The sequence below is a fragment of the Atheta coriaria genome, unplaced genomic scaffold (genome assembly GCF_025399875.1).
Source record: "Atheta coriaria isolate IRGN ID8LTWV9N9 unplaced genomic scaffold, Caltech_Dcor_3.1 hic_scaffold_6_pilon, whole genome shotgun sequence".
NCBI lineage: Eukaryota > Metazoa > Arthropoda > Insecta > Coleoptera > Staphylinidae > Dalotia > Dalotia coriaria.
The window spans coordinates 14,851,327-14,877,258 of NW_027045448.1; the positions used below are offsets into that span (position 1 = coordinate 14,851,327).

At 34.7% G+C, this 25,932-nt stretch overlaps 5 protein-coding genes across 8 annotated transcripts; 4 read left to right on the forward strand and 1 right to left on the reverse strand.

The window, feature by feature from the left end:
* Positions 1–183: 183 nt before the first annotated feature.
* On the forward strand, positions 184–17,331 carry RalGPS (Ral GEF with PH domain and SH3 binding motif). Of its 4 annotated transcripts, XM_065305354.1 has the most exons (14): positions 184–441; positions 11,419–11,502; positions 11,658–11,769; positions 11,835–11,977; positions 12,049–12,301; positions 12,365–12,528; positions 12,598–12,966; positions 13,148–13,351; positions 13,742–13,933; positions 14,002–14,172; positions 14,232–15,156; positions 16,735–16,800; positions 16,873–16,895; positions 16,976–17,331. In XM_065305354.1, exons 3-11 carry the CDS (start codon positions 11,686–11,688, stop codon positions 14,473–14,475), a joined length of 1,824 nt encoding a protein of 607 aa, XP_065161426.1. In that variant the 5' UTR covers positions 184–441; positions 11,419–11,502; positions 11,658–11,685; the 3' UTR covers positions 14,476–15,156; positions 16,735–16,800; positions 16,873–16,895; positions 16,976–17,331. The 4 variants fall into 4 exon arrangements, with proteins under 4 accessions (XP_065161426.1, XP_065161427.1, XP_065161424.1 ...); XM_065305355.1 differs by lacking the exon at positions 11,658–11,769 and having other exon boundaries at positions 185–441; XM_065305352.1 differs by lacking the exons at positions 184–441; positions 11,658–11,769 and adding an exon at positions 10,040–10,438 and having other exon boundaries at positions 16,859–16,895.
* On the reverse strand, positions 4,238–4,633 carry LOC135794776 (NADH dehydrogenase [ubiquinone] 1 beta subcomplex subunit 7-like). The gene has a single exon (XM_065306167.1). The coding sequence runs from the start codon at positions 4,631–4,633 to the stop codon at positions 4,238–4,240; it is 396 nt and encodes a 131-aa protein (XP_065162239.1).
* Positions 17,332–18,533: 1,202 nt separating the features above from the next.
* On the forward strand, positions 18,534–19,656 carry LOC135794178 (trypsin-1-like). The gene is made up of 2 exons (XM_065305362.1): positions 18,534–18,722; positions 18,778–19,656. The coding sequence occupies exons 1-2, from the start codon at positions 18,668–18,670 to the stop codon at positions 19,500–19,502; spliced, it is 780 nt and encodes a 259-aa protein (XP_065161434.1). The 5' UTR covers positions 18,534–18,667; the 3' UTR covers positions 19,503–19,656.
* LOC135794181 (trypsin-1-like) lies at positions 19,646–20,605 on the forward strand. The gene is made up of 2 exons (XM_065305364.1): positions 19,646–19,770; positions 19,832–20,605. Exons 1-2 carry the CDS (start codon positions 19,722–19,724, stop codon positions 20,548–20,550), a joined length of 768 nt encoding a protein of 255 aa, XP_065161436.1. The 5' UTR covers positions 19,646–19,721; the 3' UTR covers positions 20,551–20,605.
* Positions 20,606–21,096: 491 nt separating this feature from the next.
* Positions 21,097–22,025, forward strand: LOC135794778 (trypsin-5-like). The gene is given in 3 exon segments (XM_065306168.1): positions 21,097–21,160; positions 21,221–21,465; positions 21,468–22,025. Coding segments are annotated over 3 exon segments (768 nt in total). The 3' UTR covers positions 21,927–22,025.
* Positions 22,026–25,932: the final 3,907 nt, after the last annotated feature.

Here is a 25,932-nt window from a genome sequence, read left to right on the forward strand (position 1 = left end):
GATTAGCTCTCGATGAGAATTATTAAGTATTTCCAAACATAATATTGTTTTATTTTAGTTTCATAACTCTAGGCAACCACATATACACCAAAAATTTGAACACATTCGCAGTTATTCGCCTGCTGTCGGTTTGTATGGAGCGGTTTACGCATGCGTGGAATAAATGGATCGCGCACCTGGACCGCGATCATTTGTTATTCTCTATCCATGGCAGGCGGTTGTCGCGTCCGTTGCGTTGTATAAATAAACGCGAAGCCAAAATAAGGCAAACGCGTTACACATAAATGAAATTATCGTGGTAATAACACCAGTGTACAGTGGGACAATAGTCGCTTGTTTGGATTATCGAGCACGGACGTTGCAGATCATCGAAACGGGCGTTGAACGACAATGCTCGGCCGCAATTCGTTGGATTGGTTGAATTCCTGTTGATATTGACGGGTAAGTCAACATTTAACGAACGTAAATTAGATTAAATTGTCATTGATTCAGGTTGTGACACAACCTCAAAGCATTAGACCAGTATTTTTATGCTTTGAGCTCGTTGCAAGTAAAATATTTAGGTTATTATGTTATTAGTGAGATGAAAATGTTTGGAAATGGTGAAAATGTTCGCAATTGCAATTAACGGTTGTGACGGCTGCGAGTAGAGAGTTGAGAGTCAATGCATTATTCAATTTCAAAGGTCGCGCTTGAAAAGTCTAATTTTATCAGCGGCTCTGCGCCTGGCACCGATTTGTTTGTTTCTTTATGGCGTCTCGAGTTATTTTTTGTGTTTCTTTTTATTTGCTTCAAGTAACGTACGTACCAAAATACCGAATGCCAAGTTTAAACGGAAACGACGCTGCAAACGCCGTTAATTTATAAATAAAACTACACTAGTTTTATTATTTTTGAAGTGTGTAATCAAAAACTTCATAAAATAACAACTTTTACTCGGAAATTTAGTTTAGTTTTCTTTTTAATGAATATTTTCTGTAAATTTTGATTAAAAATGAAAAGTTTCTTTTGTAAATTGAAGTAAGTTTAGCTTTCAATTGGATTAATCCGAAAACTTTTACTTTGATTGAGTTTAAATTTATGGAACTTAATAAAGAAAGTGTATTACTTGGGTTTGGGCCAAAATATTTCGGATTTGGATCAGAACTTTTAAATGTATTAAGAAGAATTTTTGAAGAAAATTGTCTTTGCGAGAGAAATTATTAATAATCCGGTATTTTCATTCAAAAAATACCAGTATACCGATATTAAAACCGGTATTTTGCACCACTTTTGCTATTTTGAGCAAAATTTCCAATAAAAAAATATAATTTCATAGCTATTTTTGATGATTTCCTGAGAATTGATCTTCAAAAAATCATTTTGTTATTAAAATGCACTAAATTAATCTTTAATCAAATGGAATGATTCTGTTGATATTAGTTTTGCACAAGCGTGTAAATGTAAACGATGATTTTATTGATAAGCACGTAACACTTGTCGCTGATCGACACGAAGCGTCCATGTTTCGCAAACTCAAACTTATGATGGAAATTTACATTCGCTGTGTAAATATTATACACTTTTCCACGATTCCACCGTGTTTACATATTATATCACGACTCTGCACTGCTTGTGCTGCACTTTTACGTCTCTGTATGCTTAAATATTTAATTTCCAGTGATTAGCCGCGTTCGCTTGTATAAAGAAAGAAAAAACATGTTAAACATTAATTAATGCGATAATGCCGCAAAGTGTGTGCTAATATTGACGCATGTGCTCTCGTTATAAAAAGTGTAAACAGTTTAATTAACAATGCCGGGCATTCTTGTCATTTATTTGTTGGTTTTTCTCATTCAATACACTTTATTTTATGATAAATATTGTAATTCCATGCATGCGACGCGTTAAATAATGGAAATACAAGTTTTACATAAAAATTTATCGATAATAATATATTTTTATTGTTTGACTGGGATCACTTTTATTTATTTAAATCATATTTATAATAATAATTGGGATTTCTGTGAAGGTTTAGTCGAAATTTTGAATGTGACGGTTAAAAGTGATTACATTTTATCGAAATATTATCAGCCGCGTGTATTTATGATTGGATAATGATAAGTTTTGATTCTAAACTGATAGTGATAAATATTTAATGTAAGATTTATGTTTCGAACACCTGACAGCGAGTGAATAACCGAAAATAAGTATTCGAGAATCGGCTATTGTTTGACAGGTACTCGTATTGTTTGGTTTCGTTGGGGATTTGTTGTTTGGCTCTTTTGTTGGCGAGATAATACGCCAGCATTTCCGCTCGACGAGAGGCAAAGGTGACGTTCATCGCCGATTTTCTACTTTGCTAAACAAAACCGAGCACGTTGCTTGCAGAGTGCTTTAGTGCTTTTTGTGACTGACAATTGTGCCGATGAGAGGGCACAAAGGTAAAGGTTGTGGGTGTCTTTTGAGTGGAGATTGCAGGTTTTTAGTTGGACAAAAAGTTCAAAGCGAGTTGGTTTTCAAAGCTTTATTTGTGAATAATTTAAGAAGTATTTGGATTAGAGGTATGATTCTTTCGGAGATTGCTTTTTAATTAAATTATATGTCTAATTTTGAAAGCGGTTTGTTGATTAATTTATTAAGAAAAAAGTTATTAACATTTAAAGTTGATTTTTCACTAAATTTGGTAAAAGTTTGCAGAAATTTGCCTGTAATTTACGGTTAAAAGTAGTTTTCAATAGTTTTTGGACTTAATTTGATAAGGAATTTAATAAAGAATAGATTTGTGAAGAAATCATCATGCTAACTTAATTAGTTTTCGAATAATTAATGATAAACTTAAAAATTTAAAAGAAAAACAAAAAAAATTCAAAAATTCGTATGTAATTGCTACAAAAATATATTTTTTTATATTTTTGAAGCTTAATTAGATCCACAATTTAATTAGGAATAGATTAGTGAAGGAATTATCAACATAACTCAATTACTTTTCGAATAATTAATGAAAAACTTCAAGAATTTCACATAAAAATAGATCCATATCTATACTTATTCACTTTTCTATTCTAAAATTGATTTATCGCTACTTCTACCTCCCTAGATAAATTAATTAACTAGATATACACCGCACGTAGGTAATAGTCAAGCCATGCTACGTGCGCGGTTTCCTCATGGTTTTTCCTTCCGCGTGTAGACTTATTGATTGCTTCTTCCCGTATTCAACCACTGGCGCCGCAGCCCTAAATTCTTCCAACTCCATAAATGCACTTTCGATAAATTTTATGAATGAGTTTTGCGTGCGCATGCTTCAAACGATTTTTGTGTGAGTCATGCACTCGTGTTTGATGTATGTATTATTTCGGTGTGATTCAGGAATGTCGAGGAGTTGATTTCCAACCAATTTCAATAAACATCGCGCTCACTTGAAACGTATTATTGAAATTGAGTTTTATTGGCGGCGATGGCGGCTATTTATCAATGGGCGAAATTGTTTTATGTTCGCAAACGTAAACAGATTATGCTTTCGCAAGCAGTTGTGAGATAAAATGTTAAATCAGCGTGTGTGTTTACTTTTCCAAGACAATTTCTATAAACATTTAGCTTGGTAACTGGCCACAGGAATAAATTACGACGTAGTTTAAATTTTAGCACATTTTTGTGAAGTTTTGAAGTTGGATAAAAGTTTAAAACGATTTTTTTCAAGCTTTATTTGTGAATATCTTTAAAAGTATTTGGGTTAAAGCTATGATTCTTTCGGAAATTGCTTCTTACTTAAATTCTATGCTTAATTCCGGAGACGGTTTGTTGATTAAATTATTGAGAAGAAAGTTATTAACATTTAAAGTTGATTTTTTGCTGAATTTTGTCAAAATTGTTTGAAATTAGTGTATAATTAGTGAGAAAAAAAATTATTTTCCATATTTTTTTGACTTAATTTGGTGAAGAATTTAATAAAGAATAGATTTGTGAAGAAATTATAAAGATAACTTCATTAATTTTTGAATAATTGATGAAAAACTTCCAAATTTCAATAAAAATTTGACTAAAATGTCAAAAATTCGCAAATAATTTGCAACAAAAAATAATTTTCCTCATTTTTTAGACTCAATTACATCAGGAATTTAATAAAGAATGGATTTGTAAAGAAATTATTAAAATATCTCAATTAGTTATCGAGTAATTAACAAAAAACTTACGAAAAACTTCCCGCATTTTTATTTGAGCGATAATACTTTTTATTTTACAAATATAAATTCTTCTATGAAACTTTCTTCTGTATAATTCCTCTTTGTAATAGCCTCCTCTCCCTCTCGTATTCCTTCATCCGCAGGACAAAATCCTCGTACTGACACTGCAGATACATGTGTTTTTCGTGCTCGCAGAACACCGGAAAGGGCCAGTAATCCCTGCGACACGCTTTGAATTCCAATAGGCGATGTGCACAGTAATCGCGCTCCTTCGCCTCTAACTTTGCCGAATAATATTCGTCGGGGGTGACACTTGTCTGGCGTTTACCGCGACTCTCGAAACCCAGGCAGGAGTCGTTGCTCGGCTCTTCCAGCGGATGCGGCGTCACCTCCGGATGCATGTACAATCTGTACGCGTTGGTGGGCATATTACCAAAGAACCACGAACTGCTGATGTGATTTCCCATTCTCTCGGCGTTTTTAAATTCAGAAATGACAATAGTACTAATGTCAAATTATTCGCAAACAATAGAAGTAATAGTTATCTAGTCACAGATGACGTACTTTTGTTTTTCTTGTCTATAACAATGCTGGGAATCGTTTGGGGAAGCCTTGAATTAATTTCTGGCTTGGATTAGACGCCGGTGCGATAAGAAAATGGAGGTACAATTGAATTGATTCGCACACAATCAAAGAACGAGAAATATTCAGGGACTGTTAAATAACTTGGTAATAACTTGTCAAGGTTGGAAATATTTAACCTTAAAACTAAAAATATATGTAATAGTAATATTATACAGGGCGAGTGGTAATTTTATTACTTTATTCCGAGGTGTTGTTACATTGAGTAACAAAAATAGCAAATTTTGGGATTTAACGTGATTTGGATCTGTTTAATCTTTTGTAAGTTGGTTATAAACTCAATTACTTTAGTAAAAATGCCGGTAAACATTTCCTGAAGTCTAAATATGAATTCCGCGTCGCGATGTTGTATTCACTTGTGTTATGTTTAAATGATTTTCTAGTAACGCACCGTGCACCCCAACAAATTAGCTGAAAAATCGTGCTTAAGTTATAGAAATTTGCATTGCAATTTGTAGGGATGTTGAGATCATAATAACAACAATATTTCAAATGTTACCATCGAGGTCATGTCTTTGAAAAATATATTCTAGCTCATAATTGCTAGAAATGACAATATTTTTCGTCGTTTTTAATAAAAATTAATATAAATGTTAAATTGAGTAACGTTAAAACGATACTACACTGTCAATGGACGTCACGGTCAAAAAATCCTTTAAAAATGTTGAGTTAGTTTGCCATTTAGCAAGCTTTTAGCGCCCGCATCAAGTGGTTTATGGCTGATTTCTTGTCTCATTGTACGTATCACCGTGCATAACGGTTTTGCGGTTTGTTATGTTGTGTCGATGTGCCGTTTGGTTCGTTATCCGCGCTTTTTAGCCAGATGCGCGCGTAATTTATTTCGAAAACCGTCGGCGCATCCAACGTACACCGTGATGGCCATATGCTACTTAAGTAAGTTAATAAAGTAGCAGTTTAGGCGTTTATGTCCAATTTATATACAAACGCAGGTAATGCATAGCTTCTCGGAAACTTCATTATCAACTTAATTATCGCTGTTGGAATGTAGGTATAATTTATAGCTATATTAATATTAATGATTTTATAGTTTGTAAGACGTGTTGTTTTTTTTACAATTTTACTATGGCCTGATTTAGATATTTAGTGACGTTCATTTGTTGTTTTCGGTTTTTTCGTCTTGCGTCATTATATTATTTAAATCCGCTTCTTATCAATATAATGAATAATTACACTTTTAAATACTTGAAATGTTTTGTTGTGGCATTCAATAATTAATGGCTTATTACAAATAATTTGTGTTTTATAATTTTATTTTTTCATTTTGATAGTAAATATCTCGAAAAATATTACTTTTATCATTTTTCTGTAAACTTTACTGTTTATTATCTCAGAAAAATATTTTACATTCATATTTTTCATCAGAAATTTTTATTTACAAAAATTGTACGGAAAAATTCCTAAATTTTAATTTTTTGTTTTCGAAAAACCCAAAAACACATTGTAAATATTTACAATTACCAAGAATTATTTGGAATATTTACAACTGAATTATTACGTTGATAACACCGCTTATCTAATAAGTCTGCTGTGTGCTTTACATAAAACAATGAACATAATATAAACACTTGTTGACTCATTGTTTGCACTCGCATGCGACTAGATAGGAATTTTTCCGAATATGAATGAATTATTTCTTTTCTCTAATGTTTAGCACATTTTTTGATGCTCTAAACATTTTTTTCTTGCTATTATTTTACAAATTGCGCTTACATACACAATGATTACTCATCGCGTTATACTTCTGTCGACTGTTTTTCGCTTCTCGCGCGTCTAATAATAACAAACGCTTATTATTATACTTCATTATAGATGGGAAACGCCAAGGTTAAGCAGTTTAATGTTTCAACGCTTATTATGTACATTGTTTGCTGATTCCAGCTAACATTCTAGGTCTAGGTGTGTGTTGTATATTCTAGAAATTTTTGTTTAACAAATGTTGAGAGTAATAACATTGTATAGACTAAATTAAAATACGATTTAGGTTGCGATAGTTTTTTAATGCTAAGTCATTTTTGTGTGTTGATAAAAACCGTTATAACTGGAAGTTCGGACTTATTTTATCCATCATCACTTTTGTCAGCTTCCGTATTGCTTGCTGCAGTAATTGCACTTATTAATAACTCGCCACCCAGTTGGAAAGCGTCGTTAAACAAGAAAATTGATGGAAATCTGCATAAAGTAGGCGAGAAGTGTCCGAAGGAAGTGTAATTATGCGAAATTTACAGAAACAATAATAGAGGAAGGAAGTTGTTTATAGCTTAGCAAAGTGTAATTAATAATAATAAAAGTTTTAGTGGTTTCTTAGAGTCAAGTTAACAAATTGATGCATGTAAAAGTAATAATATTTTATTGATTTATTGAGAAAATTCTTTGTGTGCATCCAAAGAGAAATGAAAATTCAATATTAAACAAAGTTTAAAGGTTCACATAAACATTTTCTTCTAGTAATCATAATAAATAGCTTTGTTTATTTGTTTGCGATTGTCACTCACTTTTACCTGCAATTTTCTAAAGACGACACTTGTGTTTGCTCAGTGAAAGTTTTCGACGAAAAGGCGCACAATTGAAATCGAAATTAAAATCACTCAAGCCCAAATGTTTCCACTTTCCAACTTTGTGTCCTCTTGTTTAGATGTTATTATATTATTTTCACTTTTAATATTTAATAATAATATTTCCTACGTGACTTCAAAATAATTTAGGATTTGATTTTGATTGGGTTTTTCTGAAATTTAATTGTTTGGATTTAAATTTTCCACATTACACATTACGCACTTCAATTAAAAATACAACAATGTTGGAATATACGAGTACTATAAAGTTTGAAGTGTCACACTTGAATGAATAATATGAATATCACCTCGATGGCGCATCATCGCAACGCGTCGTGTCAGCAAGGTCGGGTTGAATTAACCTCGATACACATTCGAACGCATCGACCCGATAATGACGACGCTTGTATAAATATTCAAGAGAATATATTTTAATAGATTATAGGAGGATTTTGCAAATAATGGGGGTATTACTTGCAGAAACCACAATTTTTACTTTAAAATATGTTTTTTCTTGTGTTTTTTACTTTAATTTAATATTCAATTATTGAAAAATTGAAAATAGGCGAAATTATATTGTCAAAATTGGCTTCAGTAGCCTATGTTATTCTCCTATGTTCAAAATATCTCCAAACCAAAATTTATCAAAATTGATTGAATGGTTTTTGCATAGCAGTGACACAAACATTCGCATTCATAATATTTGTTAAGATAAGTATTTTGCGTTTGATTGCGTACGGAAATGTTGCAAATGTCTTATCACTGAATTTGTCATCTCACACCATCAATTAATGACATGCTAATGATATGAGTTGTGTTGCTAGGTTGTGTGCTAGATTCGCGTCTGTTTCCACCCGGAGTTTTCATTTTTGGCGCACTCATCACATCTTTCATCATCATTTCATAACTAATGTAAATATACGCGTACACGACTCGTGCATATCAAGCCTCAGCATTCAGCATTAATTCCTCATAGTTTATAGTTGCTAGGATTACTAGTATGAGTTGTTTACGTAGGTAAATAGTTTCAGTATCTACTAGAATCTAGAATAATAATACTGCAAGTGTCTTCTTTAAAATGTAAGAAAATAGGTCGTGCAGTTGTACGTTTTCCCATCGTCACAAATTTACTACAACTGCTCTAAATTAATTAATGATTATGATTAAGGATTTTAAGAATTTTCTACAACTAGTATTTATATATTGGTGTCATTTCAACAACAGTTAGTAGCAATTATTTGCAATTTTGATTAATTACTAAGTCGTCCGAATAACTGAAAACATCTGCAGTCTAGTCTAGTCTAGTCTAGTCATCTGATCGCATCATACTCTTATTGCCATTGCCACAGTTTATTCAAGCGGGTAATGTTGAAAAAATGATCATAATGTGGTCATCACTTTGTTATTACTTCCTCAATCTACTCGTTTCAATTTACCGTTTACAGTTAACGACGTATTACTCGATAAAAAATTATTTTGCCTGGTTGTCTTGTTGAACTTCACTGGGTAAAATAAATATTTAAAATTTAGTTTTGAAGGTGTTTGAACTCGATTATTGCATGTGGAAATGTCCGATTGCAATCAGCACGACAATTATATCTTATCGATTGTCAATGTGCGTCACGCCGCATTCTTCAACGAAGCTTGAAGCCGGTCGCTGCTCACGGACTGATTAAAAACCAAAGGAAAAACGTTGTGCTCGTACGCATCGAACAATAGATAATTAGGTTGTAAGCTTTTGGCTTCTGATTGACGTATGCCGGCGGAGTATTTTTACTTGCTCACGTCGGGTGACGAAATGACGACAGCGCGAACGACAATGAAATCGAATCGCGTTGCAATTGCAAAACGCTGTTTGAATGACCGCCATGAACGTGACCTGCTAATAACAATAATATAACATGTGGAAAGGATTAATGAACTTGTATTTAGAAAGATTAGGTGTTAAACATCATTTTCTTGAATTTTAGGAGGAAAATGAGTTGTACTTTTTCGCGATTTTCCAAAAAAAAGAGATTTTCCTCTGGGAATTGTTTTATTTTTTAGATTGTTGTTAAACACAGAAATGACTTAAGTGTAGTGTTGATTGAGTTGTCTGTTTCTGCATAAAATGCTAAGCAAAGTCAACGATTTTTCGCGATTCTGTCAATTACACCTATTAGCAAAACCAGAAAATTTCATTTTTAGAAATTAAAATTTTCAAATTTTCTCGTTAAATTTTTATTTTTTGCGAATTTCAATCTGAAATCCAATTTAAGTACTAATCCAGCGGTAAAAGGCACGCGCATGTAACCGTTTTACCACTTTTTTCTTTACCTTCTTAACGGCGACCATCTGCGACCTGCACCGGGCCCGCCGCAGGCCTGCAGGCTTTTCAGCTTTCAACCGTACTTGTAACTTTATACAATATTTGCTCAGTGCGCTACCGGCGTTATTACCAGCTCGTTTGTTATAATTGCAATTTGCGCTGTTCGGACCACCGACTAGACTCTAGACTTCAGGCCTCCCAATGCGGACGTTGTAAGTTACAGTTTGCATTATCGCTTGTTTTAGCGTTGATTAGCAAACTATATTCATACTTGGCGCGTTATAGCAACAATACGCTTAACTCGGTAGCGAGTGTTCAGTCGCGACTCGCTGATCAGCGTTCAGTCGGTGTTCACCTTTCGACGGAAACGCATCGCGGCCGGCAGGAAATTGTACATAGTCATAATTGTGTTTAATATAAACAAAAATAAATAATAAATTTATTTTTGAGTGTTTTATAACGGAATATTGTGTGTTTTTATTTTATTTTGTGGATTTTTTACAAAAGAAAGTGAAATATTTCTCAAATCGGATTTTAATTGAAATTTTCTTGTGGAACTGGTTTGCGTGTGTGCACATGTGCTGGTTTAGTGGATATGTTAATTGGATTATTTCGAAAGCAAACAAATTAGAAAACTCCAACAAAACGTGCCAAGTAAAAGGATTATCTATTTATATTGATGGTATTCAGTGCATCTTATCATGATTATCTACGCGTATGCTTGTATCTGGTGCATGAAGCTACGAAGAGTAAGCCATATTTATTAATTAATGAATTAATTTAATTTTAATTTAATTAAAAAGTGCAAAAAACGCATCGCAATATAAATTTTTCACTCTGGCGGTTTATGTGTTGTTGTTGTTTGTGTAACTGGTGCGTGAAATTCAACCTGCGCGCGTTTTAATTATCCGAAAAACCATTAAACATTTTCCTTTAATTTCCTTCGAATGTCATGCATTAATTGAATGTTTACGTGCGCCTGGCAATCACTCTGTTTTCTCATAAATTACGTATTTATTGACGCCGTGGTGACTGTATGTGCGAAGGTGAAACTAATTTGATTGAAATTGCACATTTTCATTACACTACAACTCTATAAATAGGTTAGAGTAAATTGTAACATTTTGTGGCTATAGTAACAGCAAATAAATAAGAAATTTACTTGGTTGGACACTTCTTAATCGTATTGTTTGTATGTTTGTGACGCTGTTACTCAAAAACCAATTAAACAATTTTGATAAATTTTGGTTTGGAAGTATTTTGAACCTAGGAGAATAACATAGGCTACCGCATGTCGCAAAAATATAACTTGAAGGGTGTGCAAAATAGTGCAAAACACTAATTGAATATTAAATGTTTAAATACTGCTGATCCTTGTCATGCAATAAAAAAATTTCAACCCGAGCTACTGGTGATGAATAATTTAATGAATGTGCGTTGATTTTTACATTATTTGTTTTTATTTGCATTTACACGTTTTTTGTTGTTTCTTGTTAATTGTGAATTGAAATGCATTTTATTCCAACCGTCCAATTAAAATTAATTACCACCGGTGTTTCATCATTGAAATTAAAAATAGACCTGTTGCTCGCAATTAACTGAATCTGATTTAAATCGTTACCAGGTATTACATTCGATTGCGACATTTGTATATTGCGCAAACCGGTGTGAAGTATACCTACTCTACACTACCATGTATAAATATTAATATTTATATTTTAACTTGCAGATAGTCGGTGGAAATGATATGAAGATGCTTCGATACTCTGAAATTCCACGAGAGATTTCATCAGATAACTTCGCCAAATTTAACGTAAGTTTTTATTTAATTTTTTGTTTGTAAAATTTGAATTGTTTTGGTTTCGCAATGTGTTTTGTTTTTTTTGTGCTTATGGTGCTCGTTTGAATTGGGTTTTTGTTTGATATTTTATATATTTTGGAAAGTAATTAATTAATTTCTTTTTGTAGTATTAAATTACGTTAAAATTGAATTAAGATGTGCGCCACACTCGACCCGCTGTTCTTGTCCAACATTTTTATTTTATTCAACGTTACGAAAAACAAGCACCATTTGCATTTGGTAATAATTTAGTTCAATTAAGATAAAATTAGATTTTAGAATTTGTGTGTTTTTTTATTGTGTAGAAACTCGAAGAACATCACAAGGAAGATGATTGTTGCAAAGTAAGCAATGGCGGCCATCCGAAACACGAACGCGAACGAAAAATATCCTCACACAGCATATCAGGCGGACCGGGACCACCTCCATACAATTATTCTAATCATTCGTAAGTCTTTTTGTTTGTTTTTAAATTGTGAGTGGTTTAAAGTAAATTTTTTTGTGGGTTTTTGCGTGCAGGACATCATATTCATCAGTACCTGTAAATCCGAAAACACAAAGCCTTCCGAGCACGGCGCGAAGCGTGGGCGGCGGCGCCGTGCTGGACGTGTTGCGCATCTCTCCCGAGGAGCTCGCCAGCCAGGTGACGCTGCTCGATCTGCCTTCCTTTCTGCTCATCCAGCCGGACGAACTCACCAGCTGCGCGTGGAACAAGAAGAATAAATTAATCGTCGCACCCAATGTGGTTGCATTCACAAGACGCTTTAATCATGTAAGTATTTATTTACTTTCTTGTGTTTTTTATATGAAAATTATAAAATTTTCGTGTTTTTAGGTGAGTTTTTGGACGTTACAAGAAGTGTTGTCAGGAAAAACGCCAAAGGCGCGCGCTGAACTCCTAGCACACTTCGTCAAAGTCGCCAAGAAACTCTACGACCTCAATAATCTGCATTCGCTCTTTGCAATAATCTCAGCCTTACAAAGTGCCTCCATTTATAGGTAATACTTTTTAAACATAACCAATTTTATATAGATTTATACGATTATTTGGTTGCCTATGTCATGCAGGCTTTCGAAAACATGGGGCTACCTATCGAAGAAGGACAAACAGACGTTTGATAGGCTCGCCGAGGTGTTTTCCGATAATAATAACTGGGCGAATCTGCGCAGTCACATCGAGAGTCTCAAGTTGCCGTGCATTCCCTATTTGGGACTGTATTTGACTGACTTGGTGTACATTGATATGGCGCATCCGCATTCCGGCGGCCTGGAGTCGCAACAGCGCAGCCTCAAGATGAATAATATTCTGCGCATCATCTCCAATTATCAGCTCTCTAATTACTCTCATCTGACGGTCATCACGCCGGTGCGCGACTATCTCAATTCGATCAGGTACATCGAGGAGTTGCAGAAGTTCATTGAGGATGATCAATATAAGTAAGTAATCATATAACAATAACACATGTTTACCCCCACCACTTTTTACGGGTTGCTCGAAGGAATCAGCCTCCACTAGAGCAATCGTAGCTCCCTATATGGTTCCTCTCCTTTCTTTTTACCGTTTTTTAGTTTTTCCGTAGTAATTTCCGTAAAGATTTAATGTTTTTTTGCTTTCCAGATTATCATTGCGTTTAGAACCACCATCACCCCCACCGAGTTCATCCAGTTGCAGTTCCAAGGAGTCTGTAATCGACAATAGCGCAATCGCCTCCCTGAATTTATCACCCGCAAAGGCATCGAGTGGTTCATTGCGATTGCACGCTGTCACTGCCGGAACAAAGTTCATCCCGGGACATCGAAAGTCACGCTCACTGGGAACAAAGTATGCATTTTATTATTTCTTAATTGCGTTTTTTGTCATTTATATTCATTGCGCTGACATTACTGCTGCTGAACGTGTGTGTGTGCCAACTAACATGTTTGTGTTCATCTCGTTCGTTGCGCCGAAGATTTCGTAGCACGAGTCTTCCTCGTAACTTCCATAAGGGAACCCCTTTATTTGGGTACTCGTCGATCGTGGTACCCTGGGGGTAAGTCGTCTCATTAACTAACGCCAAACAAACACACCATTTGTTACCCAAATTGTACGTGGAGAGATATTGTAGTAGTTTTGAAGGATATACTTGCGTAATTAGAATATGCTTGCATCTTTATGTTTTACTTTGATACAGGCGGCCATTTTTAATAATGTTTATCTTCGTGTTTTTCGCAGCATTTTTAGTAAAGGGCAGCAGACAACGAGTATTGACTTGTGTGACATGCCCAAGGCGTTGCATCTCTTAGACGACTCGGAGTTAGAAGATAGTAATCATGTTATAGCTGTGGAAATGCCTTCGCCGACCAATGAGAAGCAATTGCTGGAGGCGTCAAGAAATACTTCGGAAGAATCACAATTACTTACAAGGTACGTGTTATACACTACTAAATTACATAAATTATATGATTAAACATTGTTTTCTTTTGTTTTTATAGACTGAACGATGATGACATGCTGGTTGGGGACCAATGCACATTGCAAGGGTACGTCCGACGTAAAACAGTAATGAAACATGGCCGCAAACCGGCGGTTACGTCATGGCAACGATATTGGGTGAAAATATGGGCGTCATGTCTTGCTTACTATCCACCAAAATCATTTAAGGGGTACGCAATTAATATTTCAAGATGTCGGGCGTCATTTAAATGTTTTATTCTGTTTTTAGTTCGCAAAGATGTGACTTTAAAAGCGAACCCACGAAAATGGTTTCGCTGGTCGGCGCGCACGTCCTGCTCGGCGATAACTCGCCGCACACGGACGTCTTCCAGCTTATTGACCAACAACGACGAAACATTTATAAGTTTCGCGTTGGTACGGCGGGTATGGCCGACAGATGGTACCAACACATCAAGCGGGCTGCCGCTAATGACGATACTCCTCTTCCCGACAACCTGATGACTTTCGAGTGAAACTCCTCTGCGTTTCTTTATATTCTGACATTTCGTTTTAGAAAGATAAACAAAACCCTTGTTTAGATTGTTTTTGTATAGTTTTATATTTGACAAAAAGTGGATTTTATTTTTCTTACTTTTTATTGATTACGATTTATGCGTATGCATAGTCATTCAATACATGCTGTTTAGTTATTGCTTGCATTGGAGTTCGTTGCTTGCTTTTCAAATGTTTGATGAAGTGAAAATGAGAGCAATAAATGTGTATGTGCAATATTCTAAACTCACGCGAGCTGTACCAAAATAACGTTTTGAGATATTCGAAAAGATGGCGTTTCAAGTATTATTCCACAATTTAACATAAAACATAGTTGAAGAAAGAGGACAGATCTCGTGACACTGTTTGATTGTAAACAACTTTTTTTATCGCGCTGAACCAGTTCCATTCTGCGTTCGGGCTATGTACTAAAGTTTGCTCGCTTCAGTCTGTTTATCTACAAGCGGTGCAACACACGCGTTTCTCGTGCAAGCCTCGTTTGTGTTTGGTTGAAATTCGTCATCCATCGAAATTACGAAATTTAATTTCATCTCTTCGCGCTCATCGGTATTTGTGGTTGAAATTCGTGGTACATTTGGTTACATCTCTGGAAAATGGAATTCTTTCACCCAATCCAATCCAACATCTACGACATTTCACTGGTAGGTTTAGCATTGAATTGATATTATTAATTTAATTTTCATGATTGATTATGTCTAAATAACGGTTTCGTAATCGCAATGTATGGTCTTTTGTATGTACGCATTCGAGAAGATTTCAGCATCGTGAAATTAGTCAGTGCGTAGAATAGAATTGTTATTGTATTTGTCTCTACGCGTTTATCAATGTTGGTGCAAAAACAAGTTTTTATTGTGTTTAGATCTTTCACTACCTGCGAGTTGTTGCAGGCTGCACGGTTTATTATGCGTGAATATGTGTTTTAACTTTATTTTTAAATTCCGTGTAGAAATATGATACAATTCGATTATCATTAATTTTATTTAAACCGTTCGTACGATTTCAATGATTCTTTTATATTTCAGTAGTGCAAGAGTTATTTTTTAAAAGAAGCCCTATTGCCGCCTCTAGGAATCACACTTGAACTGCTCTTAAATGTGTCGCAAACTTTTACGATTCTTGTGAATTTTAGAAACACACAGTAAAAATTTGACTGTATCTCGGAAACCGTTTCTGCGATTTCAGAGATTCTTTAAAATTTGTACAATTTAGATAGTATAATATAATATAATATTAATATTGCTAGAAGTGCCTTAAAATCACTGTCAAACTTTGATATTTTTTGTGAATTTTTGAGACTTGCGGTAGAAATTTGGTTGTAATTCGGGTAGTTGATGCAATTTTATTGATTTTCTAAACTTAAATAGCGCGAGAGGTATTTTATACGATGCGTCCTTGCAACTCCCGGAAAGATAGCTAAAATCTCGGAAATAAATGATAATTTTGTTTTTTCTTTGCCGCGGTATAGAAAATGAGTTGCTGTTTTAAATAATATCAACGAAATTACATATATAATTATTTATTTTTATTTTGCAAAGTGCAGTATTACAATTATAACACTGTAATACTGAAATAGAAATAAAACATAAACGTATTTTATAAAGTGTAGGGTACGCTTTACAAATCTCGGGTGTGTTAACTAAGCCTCGGTAGGTTATTGTGTCAACCTGCATTGCTTGATTGACACAATTATACATAAAATATAATACATAAAATATAAATACATAAAATTTTACTTTTTTTTATTAAGTGAATATAATAACTTATATAATTATTTATTTCAATTTTGCCATGTGTAGTGTTATAAATGTATTGCGGTAGTACTAAAATAGAAATAATTAATATTTTACTCTCCAACACACACATATAAAGTGTGAAGGGTGTGAAGTAGCCTTTACAAAAATGTTGGTGTGAGATGAACTTTAAAAGTTGTACATAAAAAGTATCATATATAAAATTTTACTTTAATTTTTATTAAGGTAACGAAATCATTTATATAATTATTTATTTCTATTTTAAAAGGTGCAGTGTTACAATTATAACACTGTAACACTGAAAACGAAATAATATAAGTTTACCGCCCAAAACGTGTTGTATAAAGTGTATAGTACGCTTTACAAACAGCGTGTGTGTCACTAAGCCTCGGTAGGTTAACACAATTATATATAAAATATAATACATAAAACATAAAAGAATAAAATTTTACTTTTGTTTTTTTTTAGTTAATGTAATAACTTATACATAGAAAAATAATTAAAATTGAGGGCATACAGGTTCAGTAAATCGAGGTGGGTGTAAATTGTTTGTATATTATTTCTATCCTTACTCGTTGTTATGTTAAAGCAGTTTTGTTTTCACAGGATTTTAGGACTTGTTTAAAACTGTAAGTAATTGAATTTTATGTTTTCCTAATCTTCACACTTGTGAAATTTATCAAATGCATTATAACACTTTGATTTTTAGATTTATCTGCTTTACTGGGGCATTCCATGGATCTGGACACAGTGCAACATCTTACATTTTGTGATACACAGAGCCCAGAAAGAAAAGGACTGAAGAATGAAGTTAATAAACACCGTCAAACGTCGCTATACTTTTTTCTACTTTCAACATAATTGGACCAAAAATCTGCGCGAAACTTGTGTTTCAAATTGAATTTTTATTTTGTATCATCCTGTCTGTCAATGTTAATTTCTTTCTTTGTCTCTACGTAGTCTTGAGTTAACATGTCCCTTCGACATTCTTGTACTTTGCATAACTAATATCTCTCAAAGTAGTGTGTAATGTGTTTATATTAGATAAATAGTATTACCATTGTCCCTCGTGTGCTAATCTATATGTTTTAAATTTGCATGATTCTTGTAATAATCCTGTAGCACCTTGGAAGTTAGTTAAGCATATAATGGTCAAGTAATCTTGTTGATGAATGTTTCTTTGTAATAATTGTTGAATTTGTAGTTCTATTTGTTTAAAGTTTAGATGTTCACGTATTTTATCCCACTCTCAATAGCTAGTAAAGTTGTGTTAAGCGTTACATTTGCGTGTTTCTAGTTTGGTTCACTTGTATAACTTTAAAAGTATGTTTGAAATGTATATACTTTTGCGCTGTGTTTTCTTGACTTAAATGTGCATGAGCCTAGTATTCGTGTACAAGTTAAAAAGATTGTTTTTGTATTTAGATATGTTGTGTTGTTGTTGTCTCCTTCTGTACTAAAATGTAGTATGTTTCTAGTATAACTTGATAGTGTAGAAGTGGGGAACATGTGTTCATCTGTAGATAGATTGTCTTGCCGTTGTCCTTTGTGTTGTTTATAAATATGACTTGTGTTACATGTGTAGAATTTGGGAAATATAATAGTTATAGTTAGTATAAAGGTAGTTTGTAATATTGAAGTAGTATAGAATATAGTAGTAGTACAGTAGTAGTAGTATCACAGTAGTATGGCAGTAGTACGCTAGTAGTATAGGAGTAGTATGAATTATATTTTCGAATTTAAAATTTCGAAATTACCTAGCTTAGCTAATAGGAATTGGGGGTCACTTTTACCGCTACTTTTACTAGATGCGGAATTTAAATGTGTATCTCCCTGTATTGAAATGTATTGCTAGAACATTTTTTTACGCGAGTTATATTGATAGTTGTGTGTATACACATTTGTACTCGTTGCGCTAGGGTATGTAGTTGTTTTGTAATTACACGTGAACGCGGTCTAATTCTAAGTCCGGAATAATTTTATTAGATGCGGAATTTAAATCTGTATCTCCCTGTATCGAAATGTATTACTAGAAAATTTCTTTACGCGAGTTATATTGATAGTTGTGTGTATACGCATTTGTACTCGTTGCGCTAGGGTATGTAGTTGTTTTGTAATTACACCTGAACGCGGTCTAATTCTAAGTCCGGAATAATTTTATTAGATGCGGAATTTAAATCTGTATCTCCCTGTATCGAAATGTATTACTAGAAAATTTTTTTACGCGAGTTATATTGATAGTTTATGTCAAAATTTGATGAGTTAACTCTTCATATCTCGAAATTCTTGTTAAGTCGAAAACTTGCTATCTCGAATTTTTTTTGGTTTCCCTTGACATTCGAGTTATCAAGGTTCTACTGTATAAACCTGTCGGTGTGTTGTATTACATCATTTCGCAAACATGTTCAAAACAAGTTCAATCGTTATCCTGTTGCTCGGCGTGTGTCACCTGAACGGTAAAACCACAAGTTATCAATTTCAATTTGAGATACTTACGAATAATTAATCTAGCCTTATCAACACGTATCATCGAAGGTGAAGACGTGGATATTACTGAAGTACCATGTCAGGTATCCCTTCAACATGTCAATGGCACCCACTTCTGCGGAGGATCAATCCTGACCAACAAATGGGTCCTCACTGCTGGCCATTGTATGGACAGTGACCCTTCACCCATTGATAAACACGTAGTTATTGGAATGTCTAAACTATCCGAAGGAGGTGTTATTCACACCATGAAACGTTCAATTCAACATCCTCGGTATTATACCGTCGTTGGCTACAGTCATGATATGACCCTAGTTGAATTGGACAAACCAATTGTATTTAACGACCGTGCACAACCAGTTCGTATACCCAGCGATGAAGAAACTCCTCCATTTGGGGAATATTGCACTGTTCAAGGTTGGGGACGTCTTGCAGAGCTGGGGGATCTCTCAGACCAGTTACAGAAGACCACCCTACCACTTTGGAATCCTAAGGAGTGCCAAAAGTACTGGGGTTACCCAATGGATTTTGATGGCCCTGATGCTCCTTTCATGTGTGCTGCCTGGAAGGACGCCGTTCCTAATACCTGTCATGGTGATTCAGGTGGTGTTCTAACCTATAATGGTGTACAATATGGGATTGTGTCGTTTGGAGTAAAATGTATTACTCCATCTTATCCTCAGATTTATACCCACGTGTATAACTTGAGAGATTTTATCTATAATTATACAAATATAGAAATCTTATGATTCTTATCAAATGGTTTTCACACTGAAAGTACGAGTAGGAGAAACAATAGATGATATTAATAGGATATCGATTAAATCTAATCATTGTTCAAGTGTTGTAAAATACTTTGATCCACATTTGTAAACTACTTGATAATACAAATTATAACATTGATTTTTGTACGCTTATCAAAGCATATATAAACCTTTCGATGCGCTGTGCCACACCACATTGCAAACATGTTCAAAACAAGTGCACTCGTTATTTTGTTAGTTGGTGTTTGCCACGGTAAGAATAATAAAATATTAACCAAATTTGAATAAAAATTATATTACTTGTATGTATGCAGCCCAACCAACACGTATCGTTGGTGGTGAAGATGCCGACATCAGGGATATCCCATGGCAGGTATCTTTACAATACAGTGATGGCTTCCACTTCTGCGGCGGGTCCATCCTCAGCAGCAAATGGGTCCTCACCGCTGGTCATTGCATGAACAGCGACCCAAACCCCTCAGATAAACGCGTCGTTGTTGGCATGACTAAAAAATCCGAAGGTGGTGTTGTCCACACCATCAAGCGTTCAATCCAACATCCCCAGTACAACACCGTGGTTTCCTACAGTCACGATATGACCCTTCTTGAATTGAATGACCCAATTGAATTCAACGAACGGGCTCAACCCGTGCGCCTGCCTACTGATGACGAAACTCTTCCCGTTGGTAAGATTGCTCTTATTCAGGGATGGGGCCGTCTTTGGCAAGATGGTGACTCACCTGATCAACTCCAAAAGACCACTTTGCCCATCTGGGACCCGAAAGATTGTGCTAATGCCTGGGGTTTCCCTGAAAATGTGTTTGTTGGACCTGATGCGCCTTTGATCTGCGCTGCATGGGAAGGTGCAATGCCCAACACCTGCAATGGTGATTCCGGTGGTCCACTTACCTACAATGGTATTCAGTATGGTATTGTGTCCTTTGGAATGGGTTGCGTTAATCCTGATTATCCTAAGGTGTTCACTCACGTGTACAACTTGAGGAACTTCATTTATGATAATACTGATTTGTAAATATTGTAAATTAGGTTAGGATTCAATAATAAAACAACGCCATTTTGTTTTTAAACTGTTTATAACCTATTTTTATCATTTCTCGTGTTTCTATACGATGATTGTCATTTAATTCGATTAATTTCAGTAACCAGCAGTGTTTTGGCATAATTTCAATAGATAACGTGATAAGGACTAAATATACAAGTACTACAGGAAGTCCTTAACAAGACAATGAGTTTACATCGTTTCAAAACACTTGTGATAGCTTTGCAAACAAATTATTTATAAAAATAATGATTGTTGTTTACAAAATTCAATGTTGCTTCACTAAATAGTTACTAAACAGAGTATATTGCTCTAATTTTTGGAACTGTTTTACAATTGTTGCGATTGTGACGTAAATGTTGATATTACAAACAAGTCTATCGCGTAAATTCATGCAAATCCATGCAATTTAAGTTTAAATCGTCTGAGGTAATAAAATTTATGATGGATGACATATATCTAAGATTCCTTTGCCGTTTTCAAGTCATTCTAAGTTGTTGCCACGTTAGAAACAGCAAAATGTATCAAATTTTATTTTTGTACAGTTTTAACCTCAATAGTTCATTTTCTAACCAATCAAGTGGTTCGTATTGATTTACAATGTAAATTTAGTGATTAAATTAATAATTTGTTTGCTTTTAAGGTGTTAGAATCATCGGTGGTTCAAATATCAACATAACCTCGGTTCCATATCAAGTTTCCCTTCAAAATGTCGGCAGTAACTTCCACACTTGCGGTGGGTCCATTCTCGCGCCATCTTGGATTCTCACTGCAGCGCATTGCGTGCGTGATTTTGATCCTTTGAAAAAACAAATTGTCGTTGGAATGACTCTGCGTAGCAAAGGCGGAATAATCCATAGTATTAAACGTGTGGTTCAACATCCGCTTTTGGTTCAGCGCATAAATATAGCCATGATATTGCCCTTATAGAATTGAATACTCCGATCACGTTTAATGCTTTAGCGCAACCTGTTAGACTTCCTGAAGATGATGAACCACTTCCTGTTGGGAGTGTTTGTAGAATTTCCGGTTGGGGACGGTTGGAGCACGAAGGTGATAAGCCTGACCAACTGCAATCAACTACAGTACCAATATGGAAGCCTAAGAAATGTGCGGCTGCTTATAAATATTCAAAATCATTGTTTGATGGAATAGAGGCGACTATGATGTGCGCAGGATGGGAAAATGGCGGCTCGGATACTTGCAGTGGAGATTCAGGAGGTGGACTTGTGTGTGGTGATGCCGTTTATGGCATTGTTTCGTTTGGAAAAGGCTGCGGGACTGTTTATCCAAAAGTATTCAGTCACGTATACAATTTGCGAGAGTTTGTTGAAAGTGTTATCGGGTAGATTACAAGAAAGTGTATTATTGTAGTAATACAATAGTACTATTGTCATTTGAAAAGTCTTTTATAACTTTCAAATCAAATAAAGGTTTGTGGATTAATATGCATGAGTAAAATAAGTCACATTAATTTTTCGTAATCTCTCATTCCCTCAAAATGTGCTTGTATTATAATTTAATTCTGTAAATCACGACAAGATGACGCTAGAATACACATATTTGAATTAAATTCTAAGCGCACTTATCGCAGCCAGTTTTTGGATGGTAGTAGTGCGTGTTCCTGAGAGGACGCGCGCGACTTGTTGCAACAGGTTTTGTTCTTATCTGTTATATTTATTTGTTTACGTCCGTGAAACGGTTTGCTGTGCAACTTACACAGTGCTGAAAGTGTCTTGCGTTCGCGTAGTTGCAAATTACTAATCGCCGTCACTGAAACTCTGTATTTCTTTCGCGAGATGTTTCACAAACGATTGAATCGGTAAATCGTGATATGTTCGGTTTACGCCATGTAATAATAACAAATGTGTTGTGTTACTGATGATTTATAGTGTTCGTAAAATATTAGAAAACGTGAAATTATATTCTGTCGACTGTTGGATGTCATGGATTACAAAGACAGTAGACGCGCAAACATGTTACCTTGTAAGTAATACAAGTTTTTATCTGACCTGTGATATGTAGTATCGTAGTGCCGGGCAAAGTGTTCTACATTGTATTATTTTGTTACAGAACTTGCCGTAGGTGTATTGAAGATGACTGGTAAGTAAATAATTAAATTAATCTCGTGCCGGTTCGTGCGAATACAAATCGAGGACGTTGTTATTGTTATTTGGGATGAAATTGTGGCATATCTCGCATTAATTGGAAAATTATTAGTTTTATCTATGCCAAGTTATAAAAAAAGCGTTTTTATTTAAAATGATGTTATGTTAAGGGGCGCCGACCCGCACTTGGCCGGTTTTTTCGTAGGGGTTTGAATTGCAACTTACCGTAAATGCGGAATAATTTTGTTAGATGCGGAATTTAATTTTGTATCTCCCTGTATTGAAATTTATTGCTAGAAAATTCCGTAACGCGAGTTATATTGATAGTTGTGTGTATACGCATTTGTACTCGTTGTGCTAGGAATAGTAGTTTTTTTGTTATAACACGCGACCGCGGTCTAATTTTAAGTCGGGAATAATTTTGTTAGATGCGGAATTTAATTTTGTATCTCCCTGTATCGAAATTTATAGCTAGAAAATTTTTTTACGCGAGTTATATTGATAGTTGTGTGTATACGCATTTGTACTCGTTGTGCTAGGAATAGTAGTTTTTTTGTTATAACACGCGACCGCGGTCTAATTTTAGGTCGGGAATAATTTTGTTAGATGCGGAATTTAATTTTGTATCTCCCTGTATTGAAATTTATAGCTAGAAAAATTTTTTACGCGAGTTATATTGATAGTTGTGTGTATATGTATACGCATTTGTACTCGTTGTGCTAGGAATAGTAGTTTTTTTGTTATAACACGCGACCGCGGTCTAATTTTAAGTCGGGAATAATTTTGTAAGATGCGGAATTTAATTTTGTATCTCCCTGTATTGAAATTTATAGCTAGAAAATTTTTTTACGCGAGTTATATTGATAGTTGTGTGTATACGCATTTGTACTCGTTGTGCTAGGAATAGTAGTTTTTTTGTTATAACACGCGACCGCGGTCTAATTTTAAGTCGGGAATAATTTTGTTAGATGCGGAATTTAATTTTGTATCTCCCTGTATTGAAATTTATAGCTAGAAAATTTTTTTACGCGAGTTATATTGATAGTTGTGTGTATATGTATACGCATTTGTACTCGTTGTGCTAGGAATAGTAGTTTTTTTGTTATAACACGCGACCGCGGTCTAATTTTAAGTCGGGAATAATTTTGTTAGATGCGGAATTTAATTTTGTATCTCCCTGTATTGAAATTTATAGCTAGAAAATTCCGTAACGCGAGTTATATTATTCATTATTTATTGTGTTGTTAGTTTATTTTTATTGCGTAGAGTAACTACTTTTAGTGAAGCCGACGTATTTCGGCCGTGGTGCATCTGCAGTCTATGTTCCTTATAATAAATACTATGTAGAATTGTTGTAGCATCTTACACTGTTACTATCTGTATTTATAAACAAACAAGTTTTTGTTATCTTTTTCAACTTGTGTCCCGTCGCCACATTCTCGGCACACGCGGTCGGCTTGCAAACGGTGTTAGTCTAATTTTGATCGTCCTGTGAACTGCGCGCTTAGCGAACCTTTAAATTTCTTAATTTCTCTTCGCGTTGTTATGTAATATTCCTAATTGATCTGTAATTGATTCGTTCGATTGCACGAGGGTGATTTGCGGTGTTTGTTAAACGCGGGTTGTATATTCGCAGGGTTAACGCGTGCACGGTTTACAAGTACCGTCGGCCGTCGGGTACTCTTCGATTATATTCATTTAATGTAAAAAGACGTTATCAACTACATTTTGAATTTAATAATTTTCGTACTCTAATATTATGCGCGTGTTTCATCGTGGCTGTAATGTGCGAAATTAATATGCCTATAAGTGATTGGATACTACAAAAGCGAAACAATTATTTTGCATCAAGGTATATTTTTTATAATAGTTACATATTTACATTTAAAATTGATTGATATATTGCTGTATTATTTGTCTTTTATCGCGTTGAATGTTCACATTACAATACTCGTTGTTCAAGATTGTTGTCTGCCGTCGGCTGCTTACTTCGGCTCTCGCTACAGGATGCCACACGTACTCGTACGTTGCATCTTATATTCATATTTGCAATTAATTTATAGATTGCTCTATCAATTATGCCTTCATCCCGTTTGACACAATAAATGTTAAAGTTTGTCGCGTGCCGTCGGATGCGTTTCTTTGCTCTCGCTGCAGCCTATGTCGTGTAAGGTGCTCATTGTTTTATTCGTACAATAAAATTCGTATTTGTGTTTTATTTTTGTAACACTCAAGAATTCACTTTTTCTTGTTATTCATAAGGAAATAATTTCATTTTAATTGTTCTATTACTTTCATTGTTGAATACGTAATCCATTGTATAGTTTAAAAATATTTATTTATTAAAAGTTATACGTGATTTCTTCAGGATTTACATTTTATGTATTGAGTTGACATGTTTCGCTCTGAGGGCATCTTCATAAACTGTTTATGTAAGTAGTTTTGTTTTTAAATATTATAATTTTCTTTTTGTAACACCCTGTATATTAATTTTCTATTATAATCCTCGAAAATTTGATAAATTTTGTTGGTGTAATGTATTGTCTAATTTGTAACATTGTAGTTGGTACACGCAAACAAGTACCAAGTGTATGCAGATAGTAAAACATGTTTCAACATGGCGGACGATATATTGTAACTACTATGTATTTTAGTATCTATGTATGTTTTAATAAAGAAATGTTTAAAGGTATAGTGACTTATATTATGTGTGAGAACCCCTTCTATCATTTCAGCTACAGGTCAGAACTTATAAAATATTTTTAGACTCTGTCACCTTTACTCATGAGGCGACACTAGTCCGAGATCTCTACTCGACTTACTTAAGTAGTATACAAGTCCTTCAGGTTGTCCTTATAAAGGTTTCCCCCCTCGAGGATGATCCCCACCATAAAAATTGTTGATATGCCTGATAATTTCGGGGATGAAGCGCAGAACATCGTAGCTGTAGGATGGGCCGGGAGCAATGGATGGGAATCGAAGCGGTGGGCGATCGACCAGGCGCCGGAGGCGCTCTGGGAGATCGACCGTGAACAATCTTATAACGACACGTGCCAAAAAATTTAAAATCTGATCCTCCCCTGTTCTCTTTCTTCTATCTCCTCCTCTTCTCTACTCTGTTTCTCTTCCTTCTATCGTCTCTCCAACTCCTTATTCTCCTTTTCCCTGTTCTCGAACAATTTGCTCTTACTTCTCTTATTGACTTCACTTGTATTTTTAATTTCTCTTATATTTCGTTGCAATTCAT